This window comes from Anneissia japonica, unplaced genomic scaffold (assembly GCF_011630105.1).
Source record: "Anneissia japonica isolate Jap-2015-1 unplaced genomic scaffold, ASM1163010v1 scaffold287834_len5846547_cov211, whole genome shotgun sequence".
Classification (NCBI taxonomy): domain Eukaryota; kingdom Metazoa; phylum Echinodermata; class Crinoidea; order Comatulida; family Comatulidae; genus Anneissia; species Anneissia japonica.
The window spans coordinates 57,123-84,204 of NW_022704992.1; the positions used below are offsets into that span (position 1 = coordinate 57,123).

Here is a 27,082-nt window from a genome sequence, read left to right on the forward strand (position 1 = left end):
GCCATGTTCAATTTTTTGGTAAACTATGCCTGCTGAAAATTTGATGGCGGGGAACACATGGGACTTCAAAGGCATCGCGCAAACGTTCTTCACGCGCTGCGGCAGCTTTGATCTTGGTTCATTTGCATAGCGCTGCTTGCGCATAGCTTTTTCGAGTGATCTTCTCATTAATACCTCCATGCTTTGGCAAAGGTTAACAAGTTGACTCTGCCATTGGGTGTACCATACTTTTTTCTTGTATGCAAATCTAGGCATGAGTTATCTTGGATGTCATTTTGTGCAGAAAAAGAACAAAAACATATTGATCTTGATAAAACTGCCAGTTGAAAGCTTGTGACATAGTCCAGGAGAACAACATATTTAATTGATATTGCAATAAAAAAGAAAAGACTTAACAGGTTTATGCACAATAATACCTTCAACCTTCATTTGCCCATAAATCAAAATAAAATGGTTGAAAAATGATTATGGATTATTGGCTATATTGATCCAGATTATTATGGACATAAAAAGGATGATATTGTTGTATGTAGCATGCAAAATAGGACTTTCATCAAACGTGTACATACATAATGGACTATGTTTTAAACTGATACATTTCTATATTTGAAGGTGATGAAAGTAGCGAATAAGTCTGGTCATGGTCTGCAGATTAAAAGGATATCTGAAGGCAGGTATAACATTGCAGGAAAGGTGGTCTTTATCCGGGTAAGTTTAGTACATATCATTTATGTTTTTTATTTTTCCATAATTGTAATTACAAATTGAATTGGGAAAATTCCTGTTCCTCAGTATTTTCATATTCTTCTTCTTTCTTAACAATCTTTTCCTTTTATTTCCCATTTATGTGCCCTTTCATAACATTAATCTTTCTTCTTTCCACACATGCTATCTTTCTCCTGTCACTCCATTGCTCTCTCCTTCAATAATCCCATCATCTCTGTTTCTGCATTTTTTTTTTGTACATTGCGATCTCTTTTTAACCATTCCTCTTCTCTTTCACATTCACTATTTTATAATCATGTTATTAGCTTTCATGGAATGTCAGCCTCCATGGAGGGATTGTTACAGTATAAACACATTAAGTTATGGTATTGAATAATCTGCCTCATCTCGCACTACTACATCGTGGTACCATGCACTTTAGAGTGGTTCATCTGTCCCAACACACTCATTAAAACAAATGACAAAAGCACTAATTTATATACTTCCTTTAGCAAATCAATAAATTGTCTTTCAGCTTTGTTCTCAGAAGGAACATAAAACATTCCATATCTCTTTATGGATCAATGAATTTTAAGACAATAAAGCACAAATACCTTGCACTCTGGTTTTGTGAAGACATGGATTTGTCAACACTGATGTATACTCTAGCCTGATATTTGTAGCATGATGGCTACAAGAGTTAAAGACCTTGCTTAGGATAATATAAGGTTAATGAACTATGTGTATCAAATTTTTATTGCATTTTATGGTGCAATGCAAATAACATCCTTTGAAATTGCATTTGTTAATTCTTGTGGAAATCTATAGCCAGTGGTGGCACCAGGAATTGGCGAACGAATGGCTAAGCTGTTTGACGGGGTTACAATTTTCGGAGTCAGCAAGCTGTGAGAACAAAGCAGTGGTTGGGTTCGGTGGACTAAGACACCTGGTGCCTGTTTTAAGGAATTCTGCGACCTGTCCCATTTTCCCCATTTTTTATGAATCATGACAAATGGGGGTGGGGGCTTTGCCTACCTGATGGATTAAGCCTGTCTATATTGATGGTACTAGCAATGACTAACATTTCTATCGTAAAAAGAATTGTGGAGATGAAATGTATGGATTTCTTGTTGACATTGGAAAACGTCGCTTAGAGCTACATACGGGCAGGTTAACTACATTGTACCATTGCATTAGTAGTTGCTGTGGATAATGGGACTCTACATATCTTCCAATTTGATGAGAAGTCCATTCCTTAGTTTTCTAAATAATAAAATACACTGTTTGCTATGGTAGTAGTTTTAATTTTAAGCTTATAATAATTATATGGTCAATTTCTACATCAATTTTATTATTTTTATTTTTTTTTTAATGAAACCTGTTCTGAATAAATTGTTAGAATCTCTACAAACAAATTCCATATCTATTTCTTCAGGCAGATTTGAGGTGAAAATCCTTCCAATTTCAGTCAGGTATGAAACGTTAGATAGTTGATTATCTGTTGCGAATGCTTTCACCATGTAATGAGACTTCTTTAATGTCAAGAGACCTTTCAAATAGCTGTAAATTCGCAAGCACATCAAGGTTGTTTGTATTGTTATTACAATGTTTAATCAATATACTACAAATCATATTGTGCAGTTCAAATACTAAGGCTAGTATAATTGGTCTCTTCTGAAGTAGATCATGAGATCAGTTTTTATTCTTATTTTTTTTTTTAATGTTTACTTTTGGAATGCTAGTAAGAATGTCCAATGATTATTTATTGTAACTAAATGTATTCTTCTTTTCTGGTTAAAAATGTAAACATCCTAATTTGTCCAATCCTGTGATTGGTTGATTGGTTATGAGTGAGGTGGCATTTAGCATAATATACATAGAAGTTCTCACCGATAATTAAAGTGTGCTATATGTACTACTATGACTCGTGTTGGTGAGAAAGACACTTCAAATGAGTAATATAATGAAGATAAACAGCAATTAACCTGTAATTGACCTGCCCTATTGTAAGCAAGTAATAAATGAGGATTTAGTAATTAACCTGACATAGGCCTACTAGCAAATACCATTCGCAGTTTGTTGATGGTAGATCCTTGTGTACTGTAAGAATACCTTAGTGATTTTAATATTCTACAGTATAATTAGTATTCATACCCTTAAAGCTTACCTACTTAATTAGATACATTCTATACCATCTAATTTCCTAATTTCTAATGCATTTATATCCAATCTTCTGTTAACAATGTTGTTAAATCTGATGCACTAATAAACGATAAACATTTTTCCTTTGGCCAGCTATTCTAGTTGATTTCTGTTCTACAAAGCAAATTTATTATTGCCTTAGCATTGTATTTTTATTTTATTTTTACTTTCAAACTTACAGTTTGTAGTGCTGTTTTTTCTTTAGCTTACAGCAGTTCTCTCTGTTCTTATAGTTATTTGACTTGGGTTTTTTTTGTCTCTAATAATATCAATGTCACCATTTCTATTAAATCTTTTTCTGATAATATTATGCATGTGCACATGTGTACATTATGTATGCATTATGTGTACATGCACACATGTGCATACAGTACGTAACATACATGCATTTGAATTATCGTGCATGTCTATATGTTTATGTGAAATCTAATATGTGTATGCAACTTTTTCCTTCTTGTGTGTCTGATTAATTTTTATTATGAATTAACATATTTTTTTAGCTTGTGTGGTAAGCTTGATTAATCCAAGTTAATATAAATTAAATAATGTGGTTTTTTTTGGCCTTGGATATGTCTTCCAATATGTTATTAAATCAATATCTTAAATGTTATCAAGTGCAAATAGTATTGTTATCATTTTTTTTTTGCCTATATGTATATATTATATATATGTTATAAATAGTAACAAATTTGTATTCCTTTAATGCAATAGAACTACTATTAAGGAGACACATTCAAGACCATAAAAAGTGTGCGAGTAAAAGGGGTGTCCCCTGAATAGGGGTTGGTCGTGGTATTAAAATATATCCTTTCCCTTATTTTGTAGCCGAAAAAGTGTCACCTTAATAGAGGGTCCCCTTATAGGTCTGTCCTCGCAATAAGGATTGCTTCTTAATAGCTGTGTCCCAAAGGAGTGGTTCTACTGTACATTCAAATAAAGAATTGAAAATGACAACACAATGGTGTGTCTACCTATGGAGTCCATTCTATTTTATCTTACCTGTGACTAATCAGAAACTCGTCTGGCTAATAATTTAATTCTTTAAACTCAAACTAAAACATTTTTTTTATAAAATAGCTCCAAATGTACAACTATTGTATTCTATTAAGAATTTTAAGATGCATACTGTACTTTAATGTTCCACTTTCAAATTTTGAGCTGTTGAGTATTTTCCATGTTCATTGGTTATTTGAAAGGAAATACATGGTTACTATTTATTGTTATTGTTTGTATTGTTGTTATTTTTATAAATTGAACACAGAAGATGGTTTTTTTTTAAACAAAATGTACCAAATGCCAAATATACCAAGGATCTGGTTTGTATTTATTAGTTGTACACACTTTTTATTTTCTAAAACCAATTAATTATTAATTATTCGTAAACTGGATAATTTGTAAAATCAAGTGTATTCAAATCTTGTTGCTGGTACATCATTGCTAATTTTAGTTGACATTCCACTGTAGAAATAATTGGATTGAAGTCAGTAGGAAATCGTTGAATAGGTTATTTGCTCATTTTTAACAATTATTTTATCCAAATATTGATTTTATACGGGTTTGTTTATCAAATTAGAAAGGGCAGTGAAAGCATGTAGAGATTGGTCAGGAAGGAGGGTCGATACTAATATCAGCCCTATCATAGCTCTCTCAGACTTCTATAGAAAGACTTCAAAAGAAAACAAAAAAGATTCTATTATCTATGACGCAGCAGTACAGTTGTACGGTATCCATACTTGGATTGGATTGGATTGAATAATAAAATGCAGATTATTTATAGTATATAGAGGTTTTGTATAATAAAATCACAGGAAATCTGAAATAAGACAATTTTTTTTTTTAATCAGTGACACAGCAATACAATACAGTATGCATGCTTCATCAATACAATAGAGAGATAATAGATTTAGAATAATAATTTAAAAAATAATAATATGGCATTATAATGTACTTAATACACAAGCAGTGTCCTACTTGAGTCTCATGATTTTCTCAGAACATTCTGTGAATGACCGATAGAAGATTTGTCTAAATTGTAAATTGAATACGTCACGCAACTGACTAAACGACCTATCAAAACAAATTGACAAGCGATTATGTAGAGTAGTTTTTGTAGGATGAATGAATAAACAGATATAACAAACGTAACTGAAATGTCAGACAACAAACTCTTACGTCAAGCTTGATTATTTGGTTTTTTTATGTAATCTTCTAAAACTATAGCTATATAAATTAGACTTGGCTTACAGCAGATTTGAATCAGAATAAATGAACATTTGTAGTATTGTAATCTGGATTGTTTTTATACGCCTTGTACCATATCTTGGTGACCCACCATATAACACGGATGATCATGTAAATGCTGTTTGAAGCATTACATCTTTACGTTTGCAGTATTGGGAGAGCTCATATCAATAGCGCTGTTAATATAGAAATCCTCATTTATCATTATCATTTATATACTTGGTTTTATTTGGTCTTTCTAAATCCACTTGTCGTACTAACTGAACTCTACTTAAAAGCCTTCATTGGTTTTAAATACCTTTTAAACTTTGGTCCAAATTCAAGATTTAGTACAAGGCACTTGACTGAACAAACAGCAAGGTACTAAAATAACACATAAAGCCCTTTCCAGTCCATCTGAAATAAACCAAATTATCGGGCTAACCCCTTCTTTTCTAATCAGTTTGATATGGTTAAAATGAGGGACATATAAAACAGATGAGTCGAGCTACTTGATGCTAAAGAGTTTGAGGGGAAAAAAATGTTATACTCTCTATGAATTGTCTTGTTTTTAAGGCCTCCCATTTGTCAACTCATTGGCAGGAAGGGTTATTCTTGTTAAATACGATTGAATAAAATAGATAAATAAAATATACAAGAAAGGGTATCATTTAAAGTATGCTAGTTTCCGACCAGTCATATTAATAGTATAACTAGTAAACGTCAACAACAAATATCTATAGAGTATTAAATTCACATACAATATGGTGCAGACCATCTGCTAATATAGAATAAGTAAGTAATTAATTTAGATCATTTCCATTGAATAAATTATGAAATTTGATTGATTAGCCTTGGCAACTGTTTGAGTGGTACAGGAATTACAAAAAGATGTTTCTTGTTGTTATTTCATTTATGTGATATGAAATGCTTGCACAGAGATTAAAATGTGCATTATAGTTGTTGCTTTTTAGTTGTTTTCTTTTATTATTAGTAGAATAGTATACATAGGCTTAATTAGATTAATATATGTGAATTATTATACAGTTCCATACCTGACTGCATAATTACTATAGTGTACATATCAGTATGCATATCTATATGTCATGTACATCGTCATATTTGCACTTCGGTAAATATTTAATATAATGTATTTGACATAAGTAACATTGGCGAAATTTACAATTGAGTATCTATACAAATAAAGCTACTGTGTATGTCAAAGCCAATCGAATATGGATAGCTCAGTATATTTACATTTTAACAGCCATAGAAAAATTAATGTATGATTTATAGGGGAGTTTTGCTTTTGAGTTGCTGCTTAAAATCTTCCTTTACAAAGGTTCATACCCAATAGAATTGTTTTCTTTGGGTTTTTCACAGTACTTTCTATTGATTTTGTTAAATATACACTTACAATGTGGTGAAAATGAATAATATTTTCAATGTATAATTATTCTTTACCATTAACTACCATATATTGATTTTTATCTACCGCATGGTACTGTAGTCTACTTTCAGATTAGTATATTATAGGTTAAAGTTGAAAGTTGAAATGATTTTTTTCCTCTCAAAAACATTTATTTCATTACACTTTTCTGTATATCAAAATTTTGAACTAATTCTATCAAAAAGCTTTGGCAAAAAAAGTGAATTAAATTGAAATCAATGTAGGTAATATAATAAGTTATAAAAAAAAAGTCAAATAGAAAACTAATAAGATATTGCTGTTTATGTTAAACTACTATACAATTGTTATGTTCATGGAGTGAGCTTTTTTATGATTCAGTTATCTAAATCAAGATTTATGAGTTCGCTAGCTCCTGAAGCTGTTGTCCTACATAAAGAGATTTACATATTTACCACTGATTTAGTGAAACATGTAGAGTGCCGCAATTTACCTATAGATGTATGTGTACATCATGTTGCGTTGTCCATTTTAATTGTGTTTCTAATCTTTATGTCTCATATAACAAGGACTTCAGTTAAAGTAGTTAATTTGTTTTCATTGGATTAATATGTTTCCATAGAATACATATTTTTTGCCATTAATAATATAACTGTCTGTAAATTGAATTGGTTTTGCTTACTTTCTAGATGGATACCGACGCAAAACAGATTCTCATTATTATTATTATTATTATGTAAATTATTAGTAAATCAAAAAAAGGAAGTTGTTTTGGTCTGTCTCTGTTGAAATAGGTTGACTTTCTGAGATTTGTGACAGATCTTCATCATTGTCATCTTGATCAAAACCTGCATTTATAAAATATTATGAAATTAAAATAAAATTCATTGTTTTTTGCAGATGCTACGGGGCCGGCATGTGATGGTACGTGTAGGGGGCGGTTGGGACACGTTAGAACACTTCCTAGAAAAGCATGATGCTTGCAAGATGGTTCGCGTAAGCCGTCAGATAACGGATGAAAGGGGCGTTCCTGTACCCGATGATTTCTTCGTCATTAATGCAAGATACAAAGGGAGCCCTCCGAGTAGAAGCCGACCTGGTAGTACAAAACGTGCAACATCAAGATGATAAAAAAGAAAAACAAATTTATATTTATCAGAAAAAAATTTTGAAATACTTCCAGCTGATATCAATAACAAAAGTATTTAAAGAAAATATATGATAATCTGACCAAAAAAAAAATTTAAAATGAATCCTATTTATATTCACTGTAGATCTGAGATTATTTATTGAAATCAGGTTGATGGTGGAAGTTGAAGCATATTGTATGTGAAATGTGATAATACCAGTATCTATATACGAATGCCATCACGCTAATGTGTCCTTTGAAATGGATTTGAGGATTTCACAAGATGAATATTATGAATGCAAGCATCAAGATTAATTACCGCAGCTGTCTCCATCAACATTGAAACATCCAAATCACAGTAAAATAATTTAATTTATTCTTTAAACTAGGAGTCGTTTCTATAGCAAGCTACTGATCTCAAAAGATACTGCATAATGATAGTATGCATACTTAGCGGATGAAGTAGATTGAATCAATAGGGGCGAGGGGAGAATTTGCAGGATCTGGACCAAGGGGAATGTAATTCAGCAGAAAATTGTCAATTCATATAGTTACTAATAAGAAACTAGGAATTGGTTGTTTTAAGCCTTGTCCAGGCTATTAAATTTCATTTGACAGAAACATGTGACATGCCTAAATATGGTAATGATGACATCACATCATAATCATATATAGGCACATCATGTCTATATATGGTCATATCACATTTTTTTGTCACGTAAAATTTGATAGTATTGAGAGCTTTATAGAAAAATTTTCAGGGATTGAACCTAGGATTTTGGCATTACAAGGCAGGAGCTTAACTACTATGTCACAAAGATAGGGAAACAAATTATACTGTCAGATATTAATAAACTATTGCAACTAATATGAAATAAAAAAATGTTTACAAATCATGTAATGAAAAAAAAAATCACAAATCATCCCATGTAAACAATTACAAAGTAGGGAGACAAATATTTACCCACCAGTAATTGTAGGTTTAATTTATCCAGAAATTAGAGATCCAAATATTTACATCTTGTTCATGTAGATTTTTCTCAAATAAATTGAAATCCATAGGCAATAATAAATAAAAATGATACAACTTCCTTTAGACTGAATTTATATAGACAAATCATTGGTAAATTTTTGATACACAGAATATTGGAGTTTTCTAAAACAATTGTAGATGATAAAATCTCCATTTTTTTGGAGTACAGTATATTTATTCTAATGGTTTTTGCTCCTGTTTCGAGGTATAAATTCTTTTTCCAGGTAGAATAAAAGGGGTTAAACTCTGATTGTCAAATATATTTAGATCATAAAGAAATACCACTCTATATTATAGGAACAGAAACTGTTTTATCACATATGAAGGAGAATTCTAACAAAAAAATTCCACCTTAAAATTTGCTAATAAAACGTGTGTGTGATTTGCCACTCATTTATTAATGAGCTCGCATTCAAGCAAAACAAAACATCTCATTGCTTCCATCTTAACCATGCACCACCGAACAGATGTAGGTAATTAATTTCAATGCTTATACTTGATTTTCAGCTAATATTTGTTTAATGGTTTCTGAGAGGTTGTATATTAGTGTTTTATTTGTAAAAAGTGGAAATTAGATTGTTGTGTCCATTAAAAGTATTTCCATAAACATGGAAGTATTTTAATGGAATTGTTACTTTGCTAGGGTTCCGTGCAATTGAAAGCAAAACCTGTGTTAATTTATTTAGGATTAGTTGTGTTGATTTATTTAGGATTAGTATCACCTTGCTTATTAATTAGCTTTAATAGTTTTAAGTATTTTTGCACCAAATAGTGTAACACCTGTGATAAAATTTTTAGTATAACAAAGAAATTAATATTTATTTTTTGATAAGACAATTATGTATAGGTTGTTTTAGTTGGAAGTTTTACAAAATATTTAAGAAAAATTATTTACCTTAAAATAAATTATGTATCGCTGATAATTTAGAGTAAAATAGTTGTTATATAATCTGAATTTTTCTTTAAAACCATTGCAGTGTTTTATGTATTGTAAGAATGATGTGGGTGGTAATCCCACATGTTCATGTGATTTGTATGAAATATATTCATACTGGTTAATGTAAACATTCTGCACTCTCCATTCTACGATTCGCTTTTACACAGCGTGTAGCTCGTGATATGCGACACCACCAATAACTGTTAGAGTGTAATTTACATGTAGCTGGTGTATCATGAGAATTTGTTAAAATGCCACATTGTTTTTTTTTAATACATCTGATTAGCACATTATAAAATGAGCAATTTATGTTTACGTTAAATTTCTCTTCTAAATTCCAATTAAGCTCTAGTTAATAATTAAGCTGATTAATTAAGAGCTTATGAACTTAGTATGTTAAAAAGAGCATGTATATTTTCTTACACATGTAGTAATAGATGTAAAACATTTTTGAAGGTTATGCTGGCTGAAATCTGTCGTATTGGCTGTATTATATAATTGAAGCTAATGTTAGCATGCATGTTTGGTTTTGGAATATAGAGGGGGTACTTTCTGTTTTGCTCACAGTACTTAGACTATTTATTAAATTTATTGGTTTAAAATATCTTTTTTTACCAGAATTCAAAGTTTGTGATTATATATTGAAAGTTATTGTAACATTTATAGTATAGTATAAGAAAGCATTTCTTTTAAAGAATTTTACAAATTTTCTTGAGAATTAAAATTATAGTTTCTAACACCTTAAACAATTTTAAATATATTGATTAGTCACGCAAAGGAAAATCCGATTATGTGCAATTAATAAGTGAACTAAGAAAATGAAAATTACTTCATGCAAAAATTTGTAAACAATAAATCATTGCAATAGAATTTACTAAGAATTTTTGCAAAATTATGTCAAAGACCATAAGATTATCAATCAATACAGACCTATTAATATTTATCTTTAATTTTGAAGTTTTACATTAAGATTCATTTAAGTGTTGTGCAAAAAATAACTGTTGTATGAGGCAATAACACATAAATTGACTGATTTTTTCCATTGTATCATGTTACTGTGTTTAAGTTTATTCAATAGATGTGCACTATTTACACATTCTTAATTAAAAATATGTTAATTGTACACCTTGTTAATTATCTTACACCTTGAAATGATGGCAGCATTGTGTATCATGTTGGTATATTGGTTTCATATTTTATATAATTGATAATCATATATGTTGGAATATCTAAAAGCTTTCATTCATGTGCCTTTTCTATTTTATAAGCATAAGGAATGCTAATTGTTCAATTTTTTTTTAGAACCACCTGGCACTTGCGTCAACTTTTAACCTGTAGTTGCATTTTAAGCATTAATTTACTTACTTTCAGATTATTATGTAATCTTGTGTGAAAAAGTGCATATTTGGTCTGCACTTTTTTAGATATATAATTGTCTATGCCTTGTACCCAACTAAGGCTCTTGTCTGTGTCAATATATCATACCCACCTAAAAGGCCTGTGTTTTATGCCTTGTACCCACCTGAGGCCTGTGTATAGGCCCTATACCCACCATAGGCCTATTTACAAGTAGGCGCTTGTGCTTTTTGTCCTACCACTCCTTCCAACGTTAAAGAATTATATAATCTGTGGGTATAAATGTTAGGTCTGATCACAATTGATAATACCAATTATTGATAAACTGAGATCTACTTATTAATCATATTCAGATATTATTGTTATAAAAGTTACGATAAGTATAGCAAGCGGTCTGTAAGCCAATCGCGCTGTGTTAAATAAAGGCAATACCTAGCTGTAGAAAGTAATCTGCACTTAAAAACTAAAATTGTATTTTTATATGAAGTTAGCATAGGAAAAGAAAGGTTTCACTCGCTTTAGCTTGTTTCAGAATTATGTACTTGTGTGAGGAAATCAGGGTATTGATATATTATAATTATTTGAAGAAGAGACAATTGTTTTTAATTTATTCATATATTTTTATTAAGATTATTTTATGCTGAAAACTTTAGAAGAATGCTCAGTTATTATTTTTAGAACAGAAAAAAAACTAATAATTGAAAAAGAATATTTATTTGTTATCCTTTGCCAGGGCACAGAATATTTTATAAAGCAATTCATGCTAATTGTTCCTTACCAAGGGCAGACCAATCGTCAATGGAATGAAATGGTTTATCTAGGTATTTCAATCCTAAACAATCGTATCACTATTACTTAGTTGCCAAAGGCTTTTTGTCTATAATTTTTGCCATAATTCATTTTGGTTCTGTGTTGTAATTGTTTCATGTTCTTAAAAGCATTTGCAAAATAATTTTTTAAAGTTTTAGCTTGAGACTCACTTTTAATGGCATGAATTTAGTTCATAAATTTGTTAATTATCTTCAGAATATAGATAATATGGTGAGCATTTCTTCCGAACTTTTACTTTATTTGTCAATGATTTTTAGGAAGGGCTTTGATAATAAACTATAAGATGAAATTTTGCATCATTTTGTGAATTTATTTTGTTTTTTATCAATTTACAAATATACAAGAGAACTCAAATACAGCTGGTATTTATTATGCAAAACAAAAAAAGGGAAAAAAAGAAGATTTTGATTACTGTACGTGAAAATATGTTTTTAAAATTTTAATGTATTGTGAATGTTCTGAATATTTCTTATAATTCAGTACTGCTGTTTAGGTTTTAAATATGAGACCTTGCTGACAGAGTTCAAATAAGCACATCAAATAATCTACTTAGCCTAAAAACATAAATATTAAGACAGACTACAGAAGAAGTTGCATTAGCTTTGTCATGAACGTTAATGGAACAAGTTTAATTCAATAATCTGCCTGCTTCTATCATTTAATTGATAAATGAAAGATGGTTAATAGAATGAAAGATAGGGCATCCTTGCTTGATTTGTCAAAGCAAACATCTGATTTTGAGCTTGATATGAGCAGAGTTTGGGCGTGATACTTGATCAAGAAAACTATTCTTTATATTAACACACCTAAATAGATCCTTGTCATTAAATTGGTGAATTTCGTATTAAAAGATATTGGGTATTTACACCATTTATTAATAATTACACCATTTATTAATAATTATACTGTAGTGTAGATTTGTATAGTGCCAGTATCCATCAAACAAGATGCTTGTGGCACTACTATATTTCGGAACAAATTTCCATACAACAAAAATAAACTTGTATACATTCGAACTATGCATCCAGTGGAATAGTAAATCAATCAATAACTTTCTTCGCCCCTAAGCGTCCCTTAAGGGTTTGTGTGCTACCCGGTAACCCAGTACCAGCAATTCATGTCATCCACCACAGGGGCTGTTTGTACCAGTACGCTGGTGTTCCCCCTACTCCTCTCAAATGATGTACTGGGTTCTAGATAATGCACATGAGCAATTGTGTACACTGGGCGCCTACGGTTTATAGCCGAGAAGACTTGTTCTACCACCGGACCATAGACGAGCGTGCCATTCAAACCAGCACAGATATTATGGATGTGGCGCCTCTGCCTTAACCGCATGGCCATTTGACTCGCCACTAGCAAAACAATCACATTGATTTGCCTCACCTGTTCATTAAACTTTAGCCATACTATAACCTTTGGTTCCATCTGTGTACTTTTCTTCCATTTGTTTTGTCCCATTGCACACCTCAATACAATATTTGCATTTGTTGTTTGAGAGAAGATGGACTGTTCCATGAAGTAGAACTAAGGGTCTATTTTAGATGTGTTATAAAACAAAAATTAAATGTTTTGTATTCATGCAATGGAAGGAATATTTTCCTTCGTTGAAAGATTGACTAGGCTTAGGCCCTAGTTTACATTCAATTCAACTTGACCGCCCGTTGAGCAGTCACTCTTTCAACAAATGAAAATATTCTTGCCATTGCACTTATTCATAAACAAAAAAATAATAGTTCAATCAAAGAAAAAGATCTGTGTTGAATTCTTTTTCAAACCTATATTAGTTTAAAAAATAATGGGTAGTGTAAAACAGTATTACTGTACTACAAAAATAGTAGCACAACCATAACATTCAAAGGGTAAAAATTACGTGTACGTCGTGGCAACCTGGATGTAAACATTAGATTCAAGATGGCGGCGGTAAACACAAATTTCGGAGCAGTTCCATCCCTCCTTACTTCGTATGTCTTTATAAGACAAATTCATTTACTGTATTGATATTTTGATTTAATGATGATTTTATGACATAATAATAGCTAGGCCTAAGTATACCATCCAAATATAGTTTAGGAATTTGCTAGGTATCCAAAGCAGCCGGGATCATTGCAGGCAGGCAACTCTACTGGCTGCGACAGGCACCGGCAAACACAAACCATAGGCCAGGCCTATAATGTTGATGGATGGACAGAGCAAGGTTATCCAACATTTGTCAGTTCTGTGTTTAGTCGTAGAAATGGTACATTATACATAGGCCTAGGATTGGTCTGATCTTTTATTTAAAATATATATTTGAGATACATCAATGTGCAATTTATTCATCCAAAAAGTTTGATTTAAGCTGCCTAACTAGGCCAGGCTGGGCCTAGGCCTAAATTGATAATATTAATAAAACTAAAACTGAACAATGCCACTGGCCCACTTTAAGTTTAGGTATTATTTTGCGAACTCAGGGGTCTTGATCAATGGAGCTTTGAACTTCAGTCTCGGTATCTTTCATGTATGCACTATGGCATGCAGGAAGACTTTGAACGGATACTTCGCAACTCCTTATTCAGGAAACGAACGAAGGGGGAGAATAACCATTTCTATTATTATTATTATTGTATTCTCTTCTTGTCCAGGAGTTTGCATGCTGTGGTTGGTGAAATAGGTGTCCATATACATGAATTGCATATGCTTCCTCCAAACTTGAAAGATAAATTCCTGCATTTACTGAGTAAGAGAGGACTTCTTAATGACTCAAATATTTCAAAGGTAATTACTTACAGGTATTAATAATTAATACAGATTTATTTTAATTAAATCCTCAAATAATTAAAAAAAAACAGTACTATTCAAATTTAAATTCAAATTTTATTCAGAAACACTTCCAAGTAGGAGAACATAAAAAATACAGAAAAATACAGATGAATAAGAAACAAATATTGAATAAAAATCCATCCATTTTTCAATCCAGCAGGGTTCGAATTTCCTCAAAATGCTCCTGCAGCAAATAGTTGCTGTGGGCTTTACTACAGCAATTTTTTATTCTTCTACAGCAACAAGCTTTGTAAATTGTTTTAATATAGGCCTATTCTATAAATGTAAGTGTATAATCCATTGCTAAGTCAGGTGACTCAACAGCAAAAAGCTTTGCTGTCGAGCCTCGGATTTACAGCAGCAGTGGAAGGCCCTTTCTAATGCGTAGTGTACAGTATTACAAACTTGCAAAAACTGTTGGGGTTGCACATTATAAATATAGTAATTAACAGTTGATTACCGGTAATTCTAATGATTATCTTGTCTTCACCATACATTAACTTTTTGTCTTAAAACAGCTTGTTCATGACAGAACAAAGGCATTAGATTTTAGTGAATGTGATGTTACTGATGAATGTCTTCAGAAACTATCTGTTTGTCGGAATCTTCGCAAAATCGACCTGAATGCTACTAAAGACAATAGGTTAACAATAACATCACTAGGTGAGGAAGAATTTTTGCTCAATCTTGGAATTACTACTATTATTACTGTTGTAGTACCATTTTTATTAATGTTATTACTTTATAATTTATTTATGAGTAACAATTAGATATTTTAAAGTATTTTGCTACTGTTTATTTTTATTGTTTATATTTTTAATATTGATGTTTATTATTCAATTTAAAACCATATCATCTTTCAGGTGTAGAAGCTGTATCCAGGTCATGTCCCCACTTGCAGACAATCTATCTGAGAAGATGTACGCTCCTCACCGACTCCGCTATAATCGCCATCGCTCAGAACTGCCGACATGTGTTGCAGTTGAACGTAGGTGGTTGTCAGCTGATAACTGACGCCTCTTTGATTGCACTTGGACAAAACTCGAGGATGTTGAGCAGTGTAAATTTTTCCAAAACACAGGTAAGCTCAAATGGAAAACAGTGTAATAATTTTGCTCTTACTTCCAAGCCAAAAGTCAGTTAAAATTTCCTTAATCCTTAGACAAAGGAAAATGTAGGCTTACAAAACATTAAATAGAACATCTCTAAATTCATCCTTTGAAATATAAATTATATAATGCAATACTGGAAGTAATAAAAATTGCTTTATTGCTTCCACATTTTTGTGTCTTTATAAGTGTTTGGTAAAGTTTTTGTTAGATTTACTTATCAGATCACTACCAAAAACGTTATTTTAGTCTCTTTATAAACCAGAGTTTTATTGGCATAAAGCAATCTATTGATCTATAATGTACTGATTTTATTAATACTGTAATCGTTGTGTATCATCATAATTTCAATTACAGTAATAATGTTTGCTGTTCTGTTTGTTGTCAAAGGTAACTGATGAAGGTGTTTTAAGTCTAGCCATGGGTGTATGCAAACAATCACTGAAGGAAGTGCACATGGACCACTGCTGTCACCTTACGGATGAAGCTGTCGAGGCCATTGTAGGCTTCTGTCCTCGGGTCTCGTTTCTGATCTTCCATGGATGTCCAAATATAACAGGTGGGTGATGGCGATTCATGGAATTGTTGTAAACATGATAACTGGTGGTTGATGGCAATTCACAGAATGACTGTCAGAAAGTTGATTGCCGCAGGGAACAGTGTAATTTTGTATCATATGCGACGTACAAGTACATAGCACATTTTGTGCAGAGTTTACAAAGGAATACAAGGAACATAAAAATACCCACTCTTTTGAATAATTATAGATCTTTTAAGAGCTTGTGCTGACTGGGACGACCTCAGAGCGTTTACAAAACAAGTTAATAATAAATCAAATATTTATAATGCGCCAATGCTTATGAGAACAATCACAGTAAGACCGGCAATTATACAATACTCCGTACACACAGACGAGTGTGTAGCAGTCATGTTAAGATGCTTGTTTTCCTATCTAAAGCTTGTCATTGTCCTATCATTGTGCCGTGTCCATCGGTGGCACTAGAACGTCATTGAAAATGATCCATCATGCAATGCATCATGGTGTCAGAATTTCATGTAATCGCATGCACTGCCGACACCAGTGAAGTTTTGCAAGGTTTAATGGTCCTTGGTTTGTTCTACTGAATCTGCTCACTTTGTGCAGGCATTATGATACTACATATTAATTTATTACTTGCTTTTTAACTTACTTGTTTACTTGAAGCGTCTTGCTTATGAGCCCCTCGTGCATGGGCATTAAAGTTCGTAATATGGATTATAGAGTTTCGGGTGGTTTTTGTGAGCCTTTGCAAATAAACTGATTTATAGATTTAGCAATTACGACAAAACTTGGTAGTGAGTTCCATTCATTTATTGAGTGCACAGAAAAAGCATATCTGCGGATCTCAGATCTGAATAAATAGGCCAAATGCAACCTACTATATATGAAACTGTATATGAAATGTGTTGACAAAAGTACATAGACAGTAAACAACATTGGATATAATAGTACATATACATTGTGTTTTATTTTTATTCTTGTACACCTAAGAAATTCTATATTGACTCAATGGATCTGTTTACATTATATTCCAGAACGATCAAGACAAGCTCTGGAAGAGTTTCGTGGACCAAATTCACAAATGAAGCAACTAACATGGACAGTTTATTGATACTGTATTTAAATTTCCTTGAACACAAGTGTTTCAGGAACTAGCTATACTTAACCTATGAAATTGGATTGGTATTACAAACAAGGTCAGATGAAAATATGTATCAAGGATCTACTCAATTTGTTTTCGTGATGTTTTATACACTAATTATACTGCAGAAAGTTTTTACACAAATATAAATTTCTGATCAGTTTCTCCAAGACATTTCCGTTTTTAGTGGCAGCTAGTTCATGAAGTTCCTGGATGTGTTTCAGAACAATGTAAGGATTCTTCATACCTACCACATAGTGTCTTTCATATATGTTTGTGTTTATTTTTAAAGCAGAATTCTTGCCAGTTTTATTATTGAAAATGCTTTTGCATATATTGTCCTTTAATTAATGTTTTACTGACCTCTAATGGTACTGTATATGGATCTAGCCAAAGTAGACAAATGATAAACAAATGTAACAATATATAGTATGCAAGATATTTCAGCATTATAAATGCATAATGCTACTTAATAATTAGCATAATCATTGTTCTGTTTACTGTGGTTTAGGCTTCAGTTCAAATGTAGCAGCCAAGAATGTTAGACATGGTGGAATTGTCCACAACTACTACTGTATTTCATGAGTGATTACATTGACTACATTGTGTGTAGTTTGTAGACAAAACCTTTTCTTTATATATTTCGAGTATTGGTTTGTACAGCAGAAAGAAATTAAAGATTATTGTGAACCTATTTCATTGATGTGGATGAAGGAAAGAAGACCAACAAGATTAAAAACTGCCATTCACTTATTTTTTCTAAAATGGCTATGACTTGTGTTCAAGAAATTAATTTTAGCCATGACCTCATACTCTTAAGCTAGGCACAAGTCCAGTAATATTTACACTTGCATGAAGCTGGCATCAAGCTAGCCCAAAACAACTTCCAGTGTAGAGATGAAACAGGGCCAGGTTGGCTGTCAATTTGAAATCATCTGCATGTTCACTCTAGCTGGCCCAAAGCCACCATTTTTCGCAAGTTTAGGCCCATTAAAGCAGAGATTTCAGTTTGAAACTGTAGCTTCACAATTATTTTTATAATTACACTGTAGCTACAAATCATCGTCAGTTGCTTGAAATTTTACTTAATCTTCAAGTATCTTCTCCCATTGGATGTCATTGGATCCAACAGAATAATCAACAAATCCAGGTGTCTGTTGTTGCCTTCTTGAGATTGGTTCAAATTGGCTTGACAGGTAGCGTGAGGGTTAACACCTGAATAATGAAAAGAAATTAAATCCAATTGAAAACAAAGATGTATATAAAAGTTGTAAGAACTTAGCAAGTAACATAAACAGCACTTTTGATAATTCTTTTTCAAATTGGCAAATAAAATGTTATAACTATAAGCCAATTGGTAGTTTGAACTGGGCATGCCCATAGTGAAGGGTCAATCAACATACATTTAACATACACAAATTAGGCTAGACCAAGCTAGGCCTAAGACTTGGGGGTGGCCTTAGGAATTTTCCACATTGAAGGGTCAGTCGACATAAGCAATCATTTAACATACACAAGCTAGGCCTAAGACTTGGGGTGGCCTTGGGAATTGTCTGAAAATAGTACACTGTGTTGTGATGCATAGTGTAAAGAATACTTGCATCAACTAATAAACTAATATTTATATGGAATTTACTGCTACTTGTAGCTTCCTAAAAATTTAGACAATTCCAAAAAACCATGCCTATTTGGAGGCCTGTGTTAATGATTGTTTATGTCGATTTACATTCTCTACAGACATGCACAGTTTAAACTATGAATAAATATTATTATTATTATAATAATATTAATTATTATTTTAATATTATTATTATATAATAATAATAATAATAATAATACGATAAATAACACTTTTATCAAAATGTCTGACTGATCTTCACTGACAGTCTAAACAAAGTTCCCTTTCACTTTATATGAAGGTTGAGCCCAAATCACACATTTTCCCCATACCTTATTATCTCTGTTGAACTGAGCACCGCACTCATCTTGAACCATATCAAATGGAAGGTAAATATCTAGATGGTATACATTAGGCCTAGCTTTCAGTAGGATCCGATCTTCACCTAAATCCAGGATAAGTGATTTGGATGTTTTCTATCCATGATTCAAAACAAGACAAAAAAACATAAGCATTGGTGATAATACCTGTATGATGTACCTTCTAATATCAGAATTTAAACTAACTGTACCTAACTAAAATGTATTATCTTAAATTAGCTTAATGACTGAGTACAAGACTAGAATCTGACTTTTGATGTTTATGTATATACTATATAGTTATATTAAAATAGTGGTGATTTGTGTAAACTGTTAAAAATTAACTGATGCTGTGCTTAAAATGTGTAACGAAAAACTTACCACATTTGGTAGCTGCACCTCCACTACTAAGAACTCTGGATGCCCGTCAATTGGTTCTCGCATTATTTCATATTTTGGTTCAGGGATCGATGTCTTGTTAGCTTCATCATCATCGACCTCCATAATTAATTTCTTTACTCCTTGTGATGCTTGCGGTGACATTTCTTCTGCTGAATCCATTTCTAAAATCCTTGGCTTTGATTTTGTTCGGATGTAATGTTGTTGTAGAGGGCCCATGCTTTTGCGGTTCTTCAAGATGGTCCAGGCTATGATATGACAAGAGCAAACACAACAATACAGAAATAGTAACAGAGAAATAATGATAATGATAATACTTTACTTACGGTATATATACTGTCTCTTATACACATCTAGATGTGTATAAGAGACAGATACAACTGGGGAGGGGTTTTTATGGAGGAGTAATTATTGATGATGGAAGGGTCAAGATCTTACCATGCTGTTTATCAATTGCTACCTTGAATTTGTTTTCAATTCCTTCATATATAACTGTAATGAAGAAGCCCTTGAACAGGTTGCTCTTGTTTATCTTGGCATAGAATTCCCGACTGATGAGCACATCATACGCTGTGCAACCTTGACCAGCTAAGAATATTTGAACAGAAAATGGCTTCAGTATTTTAGTAAGAATCATTATCATTAAAATCAAGTGCTGGTAATCAATATTCATTACATAAATATCTTATAGTGAGAATCAGCATATCTACAAATAACAGAGTATAAGAAATAGAGTTTGGCATATTGTGGTGCTGATTTGTGGAACAATATTGATGACACCACAAAATATAGTACCACTCCTCTTAAAATTTTTGAAAAGATAATTTCAACATAATTTTTAAGTACCGTACAGTTTATTTGGTAGTTCTTTTTTCATTTTTTTTGTGTGTTTTGGTAAGTATTTTTTGTTTAGTTGTTCATTTTATAGTTAAGTTTTCATGATATTGTAAAACATACGGCCTTGTGGAAGAACACCACCTTGGTGAACAAGCTTCCATTGTAAATCTAAGATTGTTTTATTATTATTATTACAGTATAACAATTAAATGATGTATGCATCTCCAGTTATACAATAATTGCATAAATACAAAGATGCTCTCTATCATTGTTAACTATAATTCTAATTTAAACAAACCTTTATCTATTTCTGCGTGAGCTTCACCTAGGCTCATGGGTACCCTGTAATCACCTGGCTCTTCAGACTCTAGCACCTCTGTCAACTCCTCCTCTGTAACATCCACAGGTGATGGCATCTAAAAAAGAAATATGAAGAATATTAATAAATATCTCATTTCATATTCATTTATAGCATTGTTAACAAACACTTTGTATACCCCTGAATTTCTGCCAGAAAATTTAAGGATTTTTGAAGTTAACCATTTTTTTTAGATCTGTAACTCACTGAAAGTAGATAACATACCGGTATGTGATTGTTTTAAATAAGTAAGGGAATGTTTCTGCTGAATAACACCAGAAACATGTGCTTTTTGAATACGTTTAGTGAAAAGTGCAACAAATAAAAACACGGTAACGCAGGCATGGTGGGAGGGCGAAGCTTATAATGACGATCACCTCAAAAGTTGAAGTTGACATTGCTGTCAGATACTGCGTGCTGTGAAATAATTATGGTAAGCATACTGTAAAGTATGTCATCCTGTTGATTTCATTTATGTGGGGGGTTAAAAACCCTTCCTGTACAGGGTTGTATTGTTTTTACTGTATGTCTCGAATTTCCTGCGAACGAAACAACAAAGAGGTCAATTTGGGTCAACAACAGGTCATAACCAAACAGTATTGCGTTGCAGCTGAAAAGTGTACCACAAAACCGTGTTAGTTGAACGCCAACCTTATAATGTGGGTTAAAATACACATTTTGAGAAAGCATTTCTAACCATGTTTTTTCTGCTGGTGCAAAAGCATGTGTTTTTGAATAACTGTGTTAAAGCATGTGCTTTTTTCCTCAGAAGAAACAGGCTACAATTCAAATATTTGATTTTATTTTTGAGATTTCTTTCCTTAATTTTTGGGTGGCAGTTATTGTATCAAAAATATTTTACAGCTTGAACCTTTTAATAAATTCTACACCCACAAAAATCACTTACTTCAATTGACTGGCATATGTTAATAAAAACCTTGTTACCATGGAGATCTTTGGTTTTCAGGCACATCCCTGGTTCTGGTTGTACCAAGTTACATGCAGGTTGATTTGACTCCAGGGAATGCATCTGTGAAGCCTGCCAATGAAAGCAGATAGATAATTAAAATTTCGTATCATGGAATGGAACCCCAAGTTCTACTTATTTTTCTAAGGGGCCAGTGGACTGTCACAGTCTAGAACCTGCTGGGTCCAAGGGCAAAGCCCTAGTAAAGCAGGTAGACTTCGTCCACTAAAATGCAATAGGTACAAACATATGCAAGAATCTTTTAATAGATAATTAAGCTATATGATGTGTATTAATTTTGTTTTTGGTTTTTTGTCTATTTCCCCTTTAACATTATGTTCGTTATATATCGTCTGGCAGTTAACCCTGTAAGAGCGAGTAAATCCAGTGGAGGTGCATGATGGGTACAACTACCACGAGGTAGGGGGCGTCCTATTAGAAATCAAATAGAGTACGGAACACATCAAAATTGTGTCATAGGGACGCAGCACCCGTTCGATACAAACGCTTTTTATTGTCTTTTAAAGGACGCTCTCTTGATCGTGGTAGTACTTTTTAAGATACAATAATAGGAGGATTGTGTTTCAACAAAATACAGTAACCCCGGGAGTTCTACTCTTTGATTTTACCTAAACGTCTGAAACCTTTTTGCAGAACTAAACGATTACGAACTTCTCAATCCGAATCCCCATGTAGATAATTTAGTAAACATAATATAGTATAAGACATAGGAAATACACTCCATACCCGACATACAATGTATTTTTCATTTATTACAATTTACCATTTTTCATTTACTGTATTACAATTTACCTGTCGAAACATCAAGACTTTCTCGACTACAACAGTTCTTTTCAAAACTACCTACGTGGTGTACCGCAAGATCAACATATATGTTATTACTTCGCCATGCAAACCTTCAAACAATAAGTTACCTGTAACAACAGTTCTTTGTAAAGTCTTTCTTCCTCTTCACTCCCTGGTTGTTCCAGTAAAAGACTTCTGTTTGTATCCATTGGGGTATTCATTATGCTAAGGAATCTCTAAAAAGATGGGAAATTGTTATAGTGAAATTAATAATAAATGTGCTTTTTTGTTGTTCTCACTAAAGGTGCATACCTACCAACACACACCACCACTTTCCAATTTATAACCAAGTATTGAAGTAAATTATTTCAGGTTTTCATAAGTCCACAGGTGGATGCTGTTTTGGCCCCAAACCAGGTCGGCCGCGATATATTAAGCATCCAGAAAATTATTAAAATATACACTACCTTTACAAATATATAGGCTTATCATATCAGTTACCAGTGACAGCTTTAAGTTTGTTGAACTTAGAATTATGCACTTCTTGTTGTATGTTATGCCTGGCCTATTAGTACTAGCCTATAGTCTTCCCTTGTCGAATTGATATTTAAATAAAACATATTGTTTGCCTTTCCCTTTACCTTTTTTTTTTATTGTCTGTAATCCCTCACTACTGCTGTAATAGTCAAGTCAATTTATGGAATGACCCAAAACTAATTGCAACAGAAATCATTTTTGCGGAATCTGTTCTAGAAATATAGGCCTACCCAAAAACATACTAAAATCCAATCAGGAGAACATTGTGAGTTTTAAATATAGGTCTAGGCCTATTTAATGAGTCCAACGGGTCACTGTGTTTAGAAGCTCCTGCAAGTAATTTTTGTACAATGTTAACGGTGGTTGTATCTCCTAAATTGAATATACATGTGTTGGTACTTCATCTAAATGCATCATCTTTTTATCTTGCATTTTATATTATATATTTTTATTCCCAATTTCATGAAAGTACACTTACAGTATACAATTGAAATCAAAACCATTTTTTATACATGATAATTCTCTCTGCCTTTAAATATAACACTAACAGAAAAGCTCCGCTCCAGCAATTTGCGGACAGGGGTCTGACATCCGGGTCCAATCCTGGTGCCGACTAGTTTCTGTTGCAATTAGTTTCTAGGTTCATTAATATAATTTTGTCACAGACTGACTGCACTATAATAGCGCCAAATTGTTATATAGTCTTGATGATGATGATAAATTTATATATCATGTTTCATGCTTACTTCTGTACAAAATCTTCTAATTAGTCAGTTTGTCTTTATAATATAGTTTAACATGATTACTATCAAAATAGATAATACTCATTGCATAATATTCGAGACACAAAGGTGGATTTTACACTAAACTTGGGTACGGGCTAGCCAAATTGCCAACTATGGGTACAAGCTGGCCAATTATTGGTACGAGTTAGCCTATTCTAGGCCTAGGCCTGTGTATATACAGATCCCCCTAGGGCTTAGGCCTAGAAATTTTGAAATTAAGGTATATTTTGCGTAACGTTTAATAAAATCCTACTTAAAACTTACGTTAAAATACCTAGCCTAGACCCCTTATATTCTCATGGTCGACTCGCCTAGGCCCTAGATGGATTGAATAGCCTAGACCAGCCTGGCGTAAAATAAAGTCGATAAGTACCTTCTCACAAAGAAAACATTTTATAGCGCCCTCTGTTAAACAACAACATTTTTCAGCCAATCACTTTCCAAAAAATTGTCATCTGCTGGAAACCAGCCAATCATCGACGTTGCCATGTCGGCCATAGTTATAGACGCCGTGAGCAGAAATTGACATTCTGCCATTTCCGCTTGAGTTCTAACACAACATTTTTAAGACTTCTGAATACATTTTACCATACAGCAAGTGTCACAATATTTCTGTTGCAGAAAATACACAAAACACAATGTATCATCATGATAGTGGGTAAGTACTAATGTGTAGGGTTTACAGAATCACGGTTAGGCCTAGTGAATGTCAATATGAAGATTAAGAAAGAACTGTTTTGTGTGTGCCAATGTTTTGAATGAGTCTGAAGAATGTGTATTGATAGAAAAAGGCATTGTTTGTGTGACATTTTCATGGTTTAAAATTGTGTTATTAATATTAGATGATTGAGCATTGACAAATGAAAAAAAACCAATGAAGTTTAAGAATGTACCTTTTGAATCATGATAAATAAGTCATTCACTTTTATGAATTGCCTATCTGTAATAAGGCATGATCGAAGCAATTGCACAGTAACCATACAGATGCAGATCATCGTCATTCTATTCCATTGTGTTTGACTTATTAAGATTGATTTGCTGTGAATAAATTACCTCTATCTAACTCTGTCTTCAGCCAGCATATACCTGTCTTTCGATGGTATGGAAAGGTCCTTTAAGTTTCTGTTTGTGGTATCCTTGTACTGAAGTTTGGGTCTGTCTCTTCATCTTAAGATGCTTGCCATCTAATCCCAGTTTCCTAGGTGCAATTCCTGTGCATCAGGACTTTTCTTACAACTAAAAACAACTCTACTCCATAAGCCTAAGCCTCAAAAAGAGGTTTTGCTGATATAATTATAAGCATCACATTATTTCATTTATTTAAAGAGGGCCCCTGAATATCAGCCAACCTAAGATATGCTGGAAGGGTCACCCTCTATAAATATGGTTTTTTTAAAAAAAGCTGCCTTTTAGCTGTGAGAATTTGATTTGTTTAGGAAGGCTAATGTTTACCAAGCCTGACATGTCCAGCCTATTAGTAGGCTTATGGTACATATGATAAAATGGAATAATACAGTAAGTCCTTATTAAAGTGTATCTTAGAATAGGTCAGCTTAGAATCAAAACATTGTAAATGCCATATATTTTGTATTTTGTCTGTGCAGGGGATACTCAAAACTAACTCACATTTACATATAATATTGCTACAAAAATGTGCAGAATCGTAACTACAACGGCTGTATATTGAGACATTGGCCAAATATTCTGAATACAGTATTTCCCAATTTAAGAATCTGGTGCAAAGAGATTAATTATTTAATGATTCTCCAGAGCAATTGTGAAATTATTAAGCATTATCAATCCATTAATCTTTATTCACTTGTAATCATGAAAAAAAATTATATAATTTCAACCTTATTTACAATGAGTTGTGAGGTACCAAAACTAATCAATGCTTTAAATTGGTGTCTCTTCGGTGCTCTGATTTATTAAAAATGGTGAACCTGATGATTAAACTTGCTGAGTTTCCATTCCCTTCGATTAGCTGAATTTATTGTGTACCTTGTCCGTATTTATAATGATCAGTTAGAATTGAGTCACGTGAACATGTCATGGCACTGCCAATTAAAAACTGGTAATATCAATATCTTTTTTAGTATGCAGTAGATCAAATTACATGCAAATAAGTGCATGGTAATACCAATTTCATCAGCCTATCTCAAACAAGATTATATTATAACAGAGTGGGATTTGTTATAGTCTCTATTCACTTAACCTTTTTATAATTCATATTGCATAACTTGGTAATTCCAGGAAGGAGTGATATAACAGTAACACTATACAGTAGTAATAATTCCAGGAGGGTTGATCAATTTGTTGAAAGATTACTAGGAAAGGTAGTATATACAAACATATTTGTATGATCTCTAGTTGTTGGATACAAAGTTGAGTCAATGCAGTATAATCATATGAGTAATTAGAAGATAATACTGTGCCAGATCCAGGAATGCAAAATAGAGGTGGCCCAGGGCACGTCAGCCCACCATGATTGGGGCCGAGGTAAGAAAATTTGTGATTATGGCACCTCTAGGCGGCCGGAAATCTTGCATTCTGAGACGTAAAATTTGAATATGATTTCTTTATATCTTCATTTTTAAAGATTTTGACCAATTTAGGGGAGGCCCGGGCCGGCTTGGTCCCCTTGAATCCACTACTGAAGAGGAACATGGAGGTTGGACGCCACTACCTACCTCCCAAATAGCCGTCTTGGCTTTGAATTTTTTAATGTGAATAATATAAGCAATTCCTGTGCCTATTACTATAAACAAATATCATGTATATTCGTATTTGACAATCCTTCTTAATTCTGATTTTACATTCATTATACATCATCACCTGTATGAATATGTTGACCAACAGACCAATTTGTTGTTTTCAGGTGAACTGTTTGCTAAGTGAATACAATTATGTGAATATGTACTTTCAAGTTAAAAAGTACACAAAACAATATACGGTAGAACCCCCATTTTACGTACCGTACGCGACCGGAGGGCGTACGTAA

General features: G+C 32.7%; 4 protein-coding genes across 6 annotated transcripts in view; 3 read left to right on the top strand and 1 right to left on the bottom strand.

The window, feature by feature from the left end:
* Positions 1 to 12,110, top strand: part of LOC117104921 (growth arrest-specific protein 2-like) — a 34,973-nt gene extending 22,863 nt beyond the window's left edge. For both annotated transcript variants that reach the window (XM_033245856.1, XM_033245858.1), the window contains exons 6-7: positions 613 to 708; positions 7,436 to 12,110. In XM_033245856.1, coding sequence (XP_033101747.1) covers positions 613 to 708; positions 7,436 to 7,663 — 324 coding nt within the window. In that variant the 3' untranslated portion in view covers positions 7,664 to 12,110. The remainder of the gene's footprint in view (positions 1 to 612; positions 709 to 7,435) is intronic.
* A 1,600-nt stretch (positions 12,111 to 13,710) lies between these two features.
* On the top strand, positions 13,711 to 18,108 carry LOC117104988 (protein AMN1 homolog). Of its 2 annotated transcripts, none has more exons than XM_033245966.1 (6): positions 13,711 to 13,785; positions 14,446 to 14,578; positions 15,142 to 15,286; positions 15,487 to 15,704; positions 16,123 to 16,291; positions 17,308 to 18,108. In XM_033245966.1, exons 1-6 carry the CDS (start codon positions 13,736 to 13,738, stop codon positions 17,382 to 17,384), a joined length of 792 nt encoding a protein of 263 aa, XP_033101857.1. In that variant the 5' UTR covers positions 13,711 to 13,735; the 3' UTR covers positions 17,385 to 18,108. The 2 variants fall into 2 exon arrangements, with proteins under 2 accessions (XP_033101857.1, XP_033101858.1); XM_033245967.1 differs by lacking the exon at positions 13,711 to 13,785 and adding an exon at positions 13,940 to 14,060.
* On the bottom strand, positions 17,209 to 24,471 carry LOC117104987 (PIH1 domain-containing protein 1-like). Its single transcript, XM_033245965.1, has 8 exons — positions 24,346 to 24,471; positions 22,888 to 22,995; positions 21,893 to 22,024; positions 20,926 to 21,043; positions 20,229 to 20,378; positions 19,773 to 20,038; positions 19,365 to 19,508; positions 17,209 to 18,629 (listed from the first exon to the last, which is right to left on the bottom strand). Exons 2-8 carry the CDS (start codon positions 22,978 to 22,980, stop codon positions 18,594 to 18,596), a joined length of 939 nt encoding a protein of 312 aa, XP_033101856.1. The 5' UTR covers positions 22,981 to 22,995; positions 24,346 to 24,471; the 3' UTR covers positions 17,209 to 18,593.
* Positions 24,472 to 24,571: 100 nt separating this feature from the next.
* Positions 24,572 to 27,082, top strand: part of LOC117104908 (tubby-related protein 3-like) — a 36,261-nt gene continuing 33,750 nt past the window's right edge. The window contains exon 1 of the mRNA XM_033245824.1: positions 24,572 to 24,739. Coding sequence (XP_033101715.1) covers positions 24,720 to 24,739 — 20 coding nt within the window. The 5' untranslated portion in view covers positions 24,572 to 24,719. The remainder of the gene's footprint in view (positions 24,740 to 27,082) is intronic.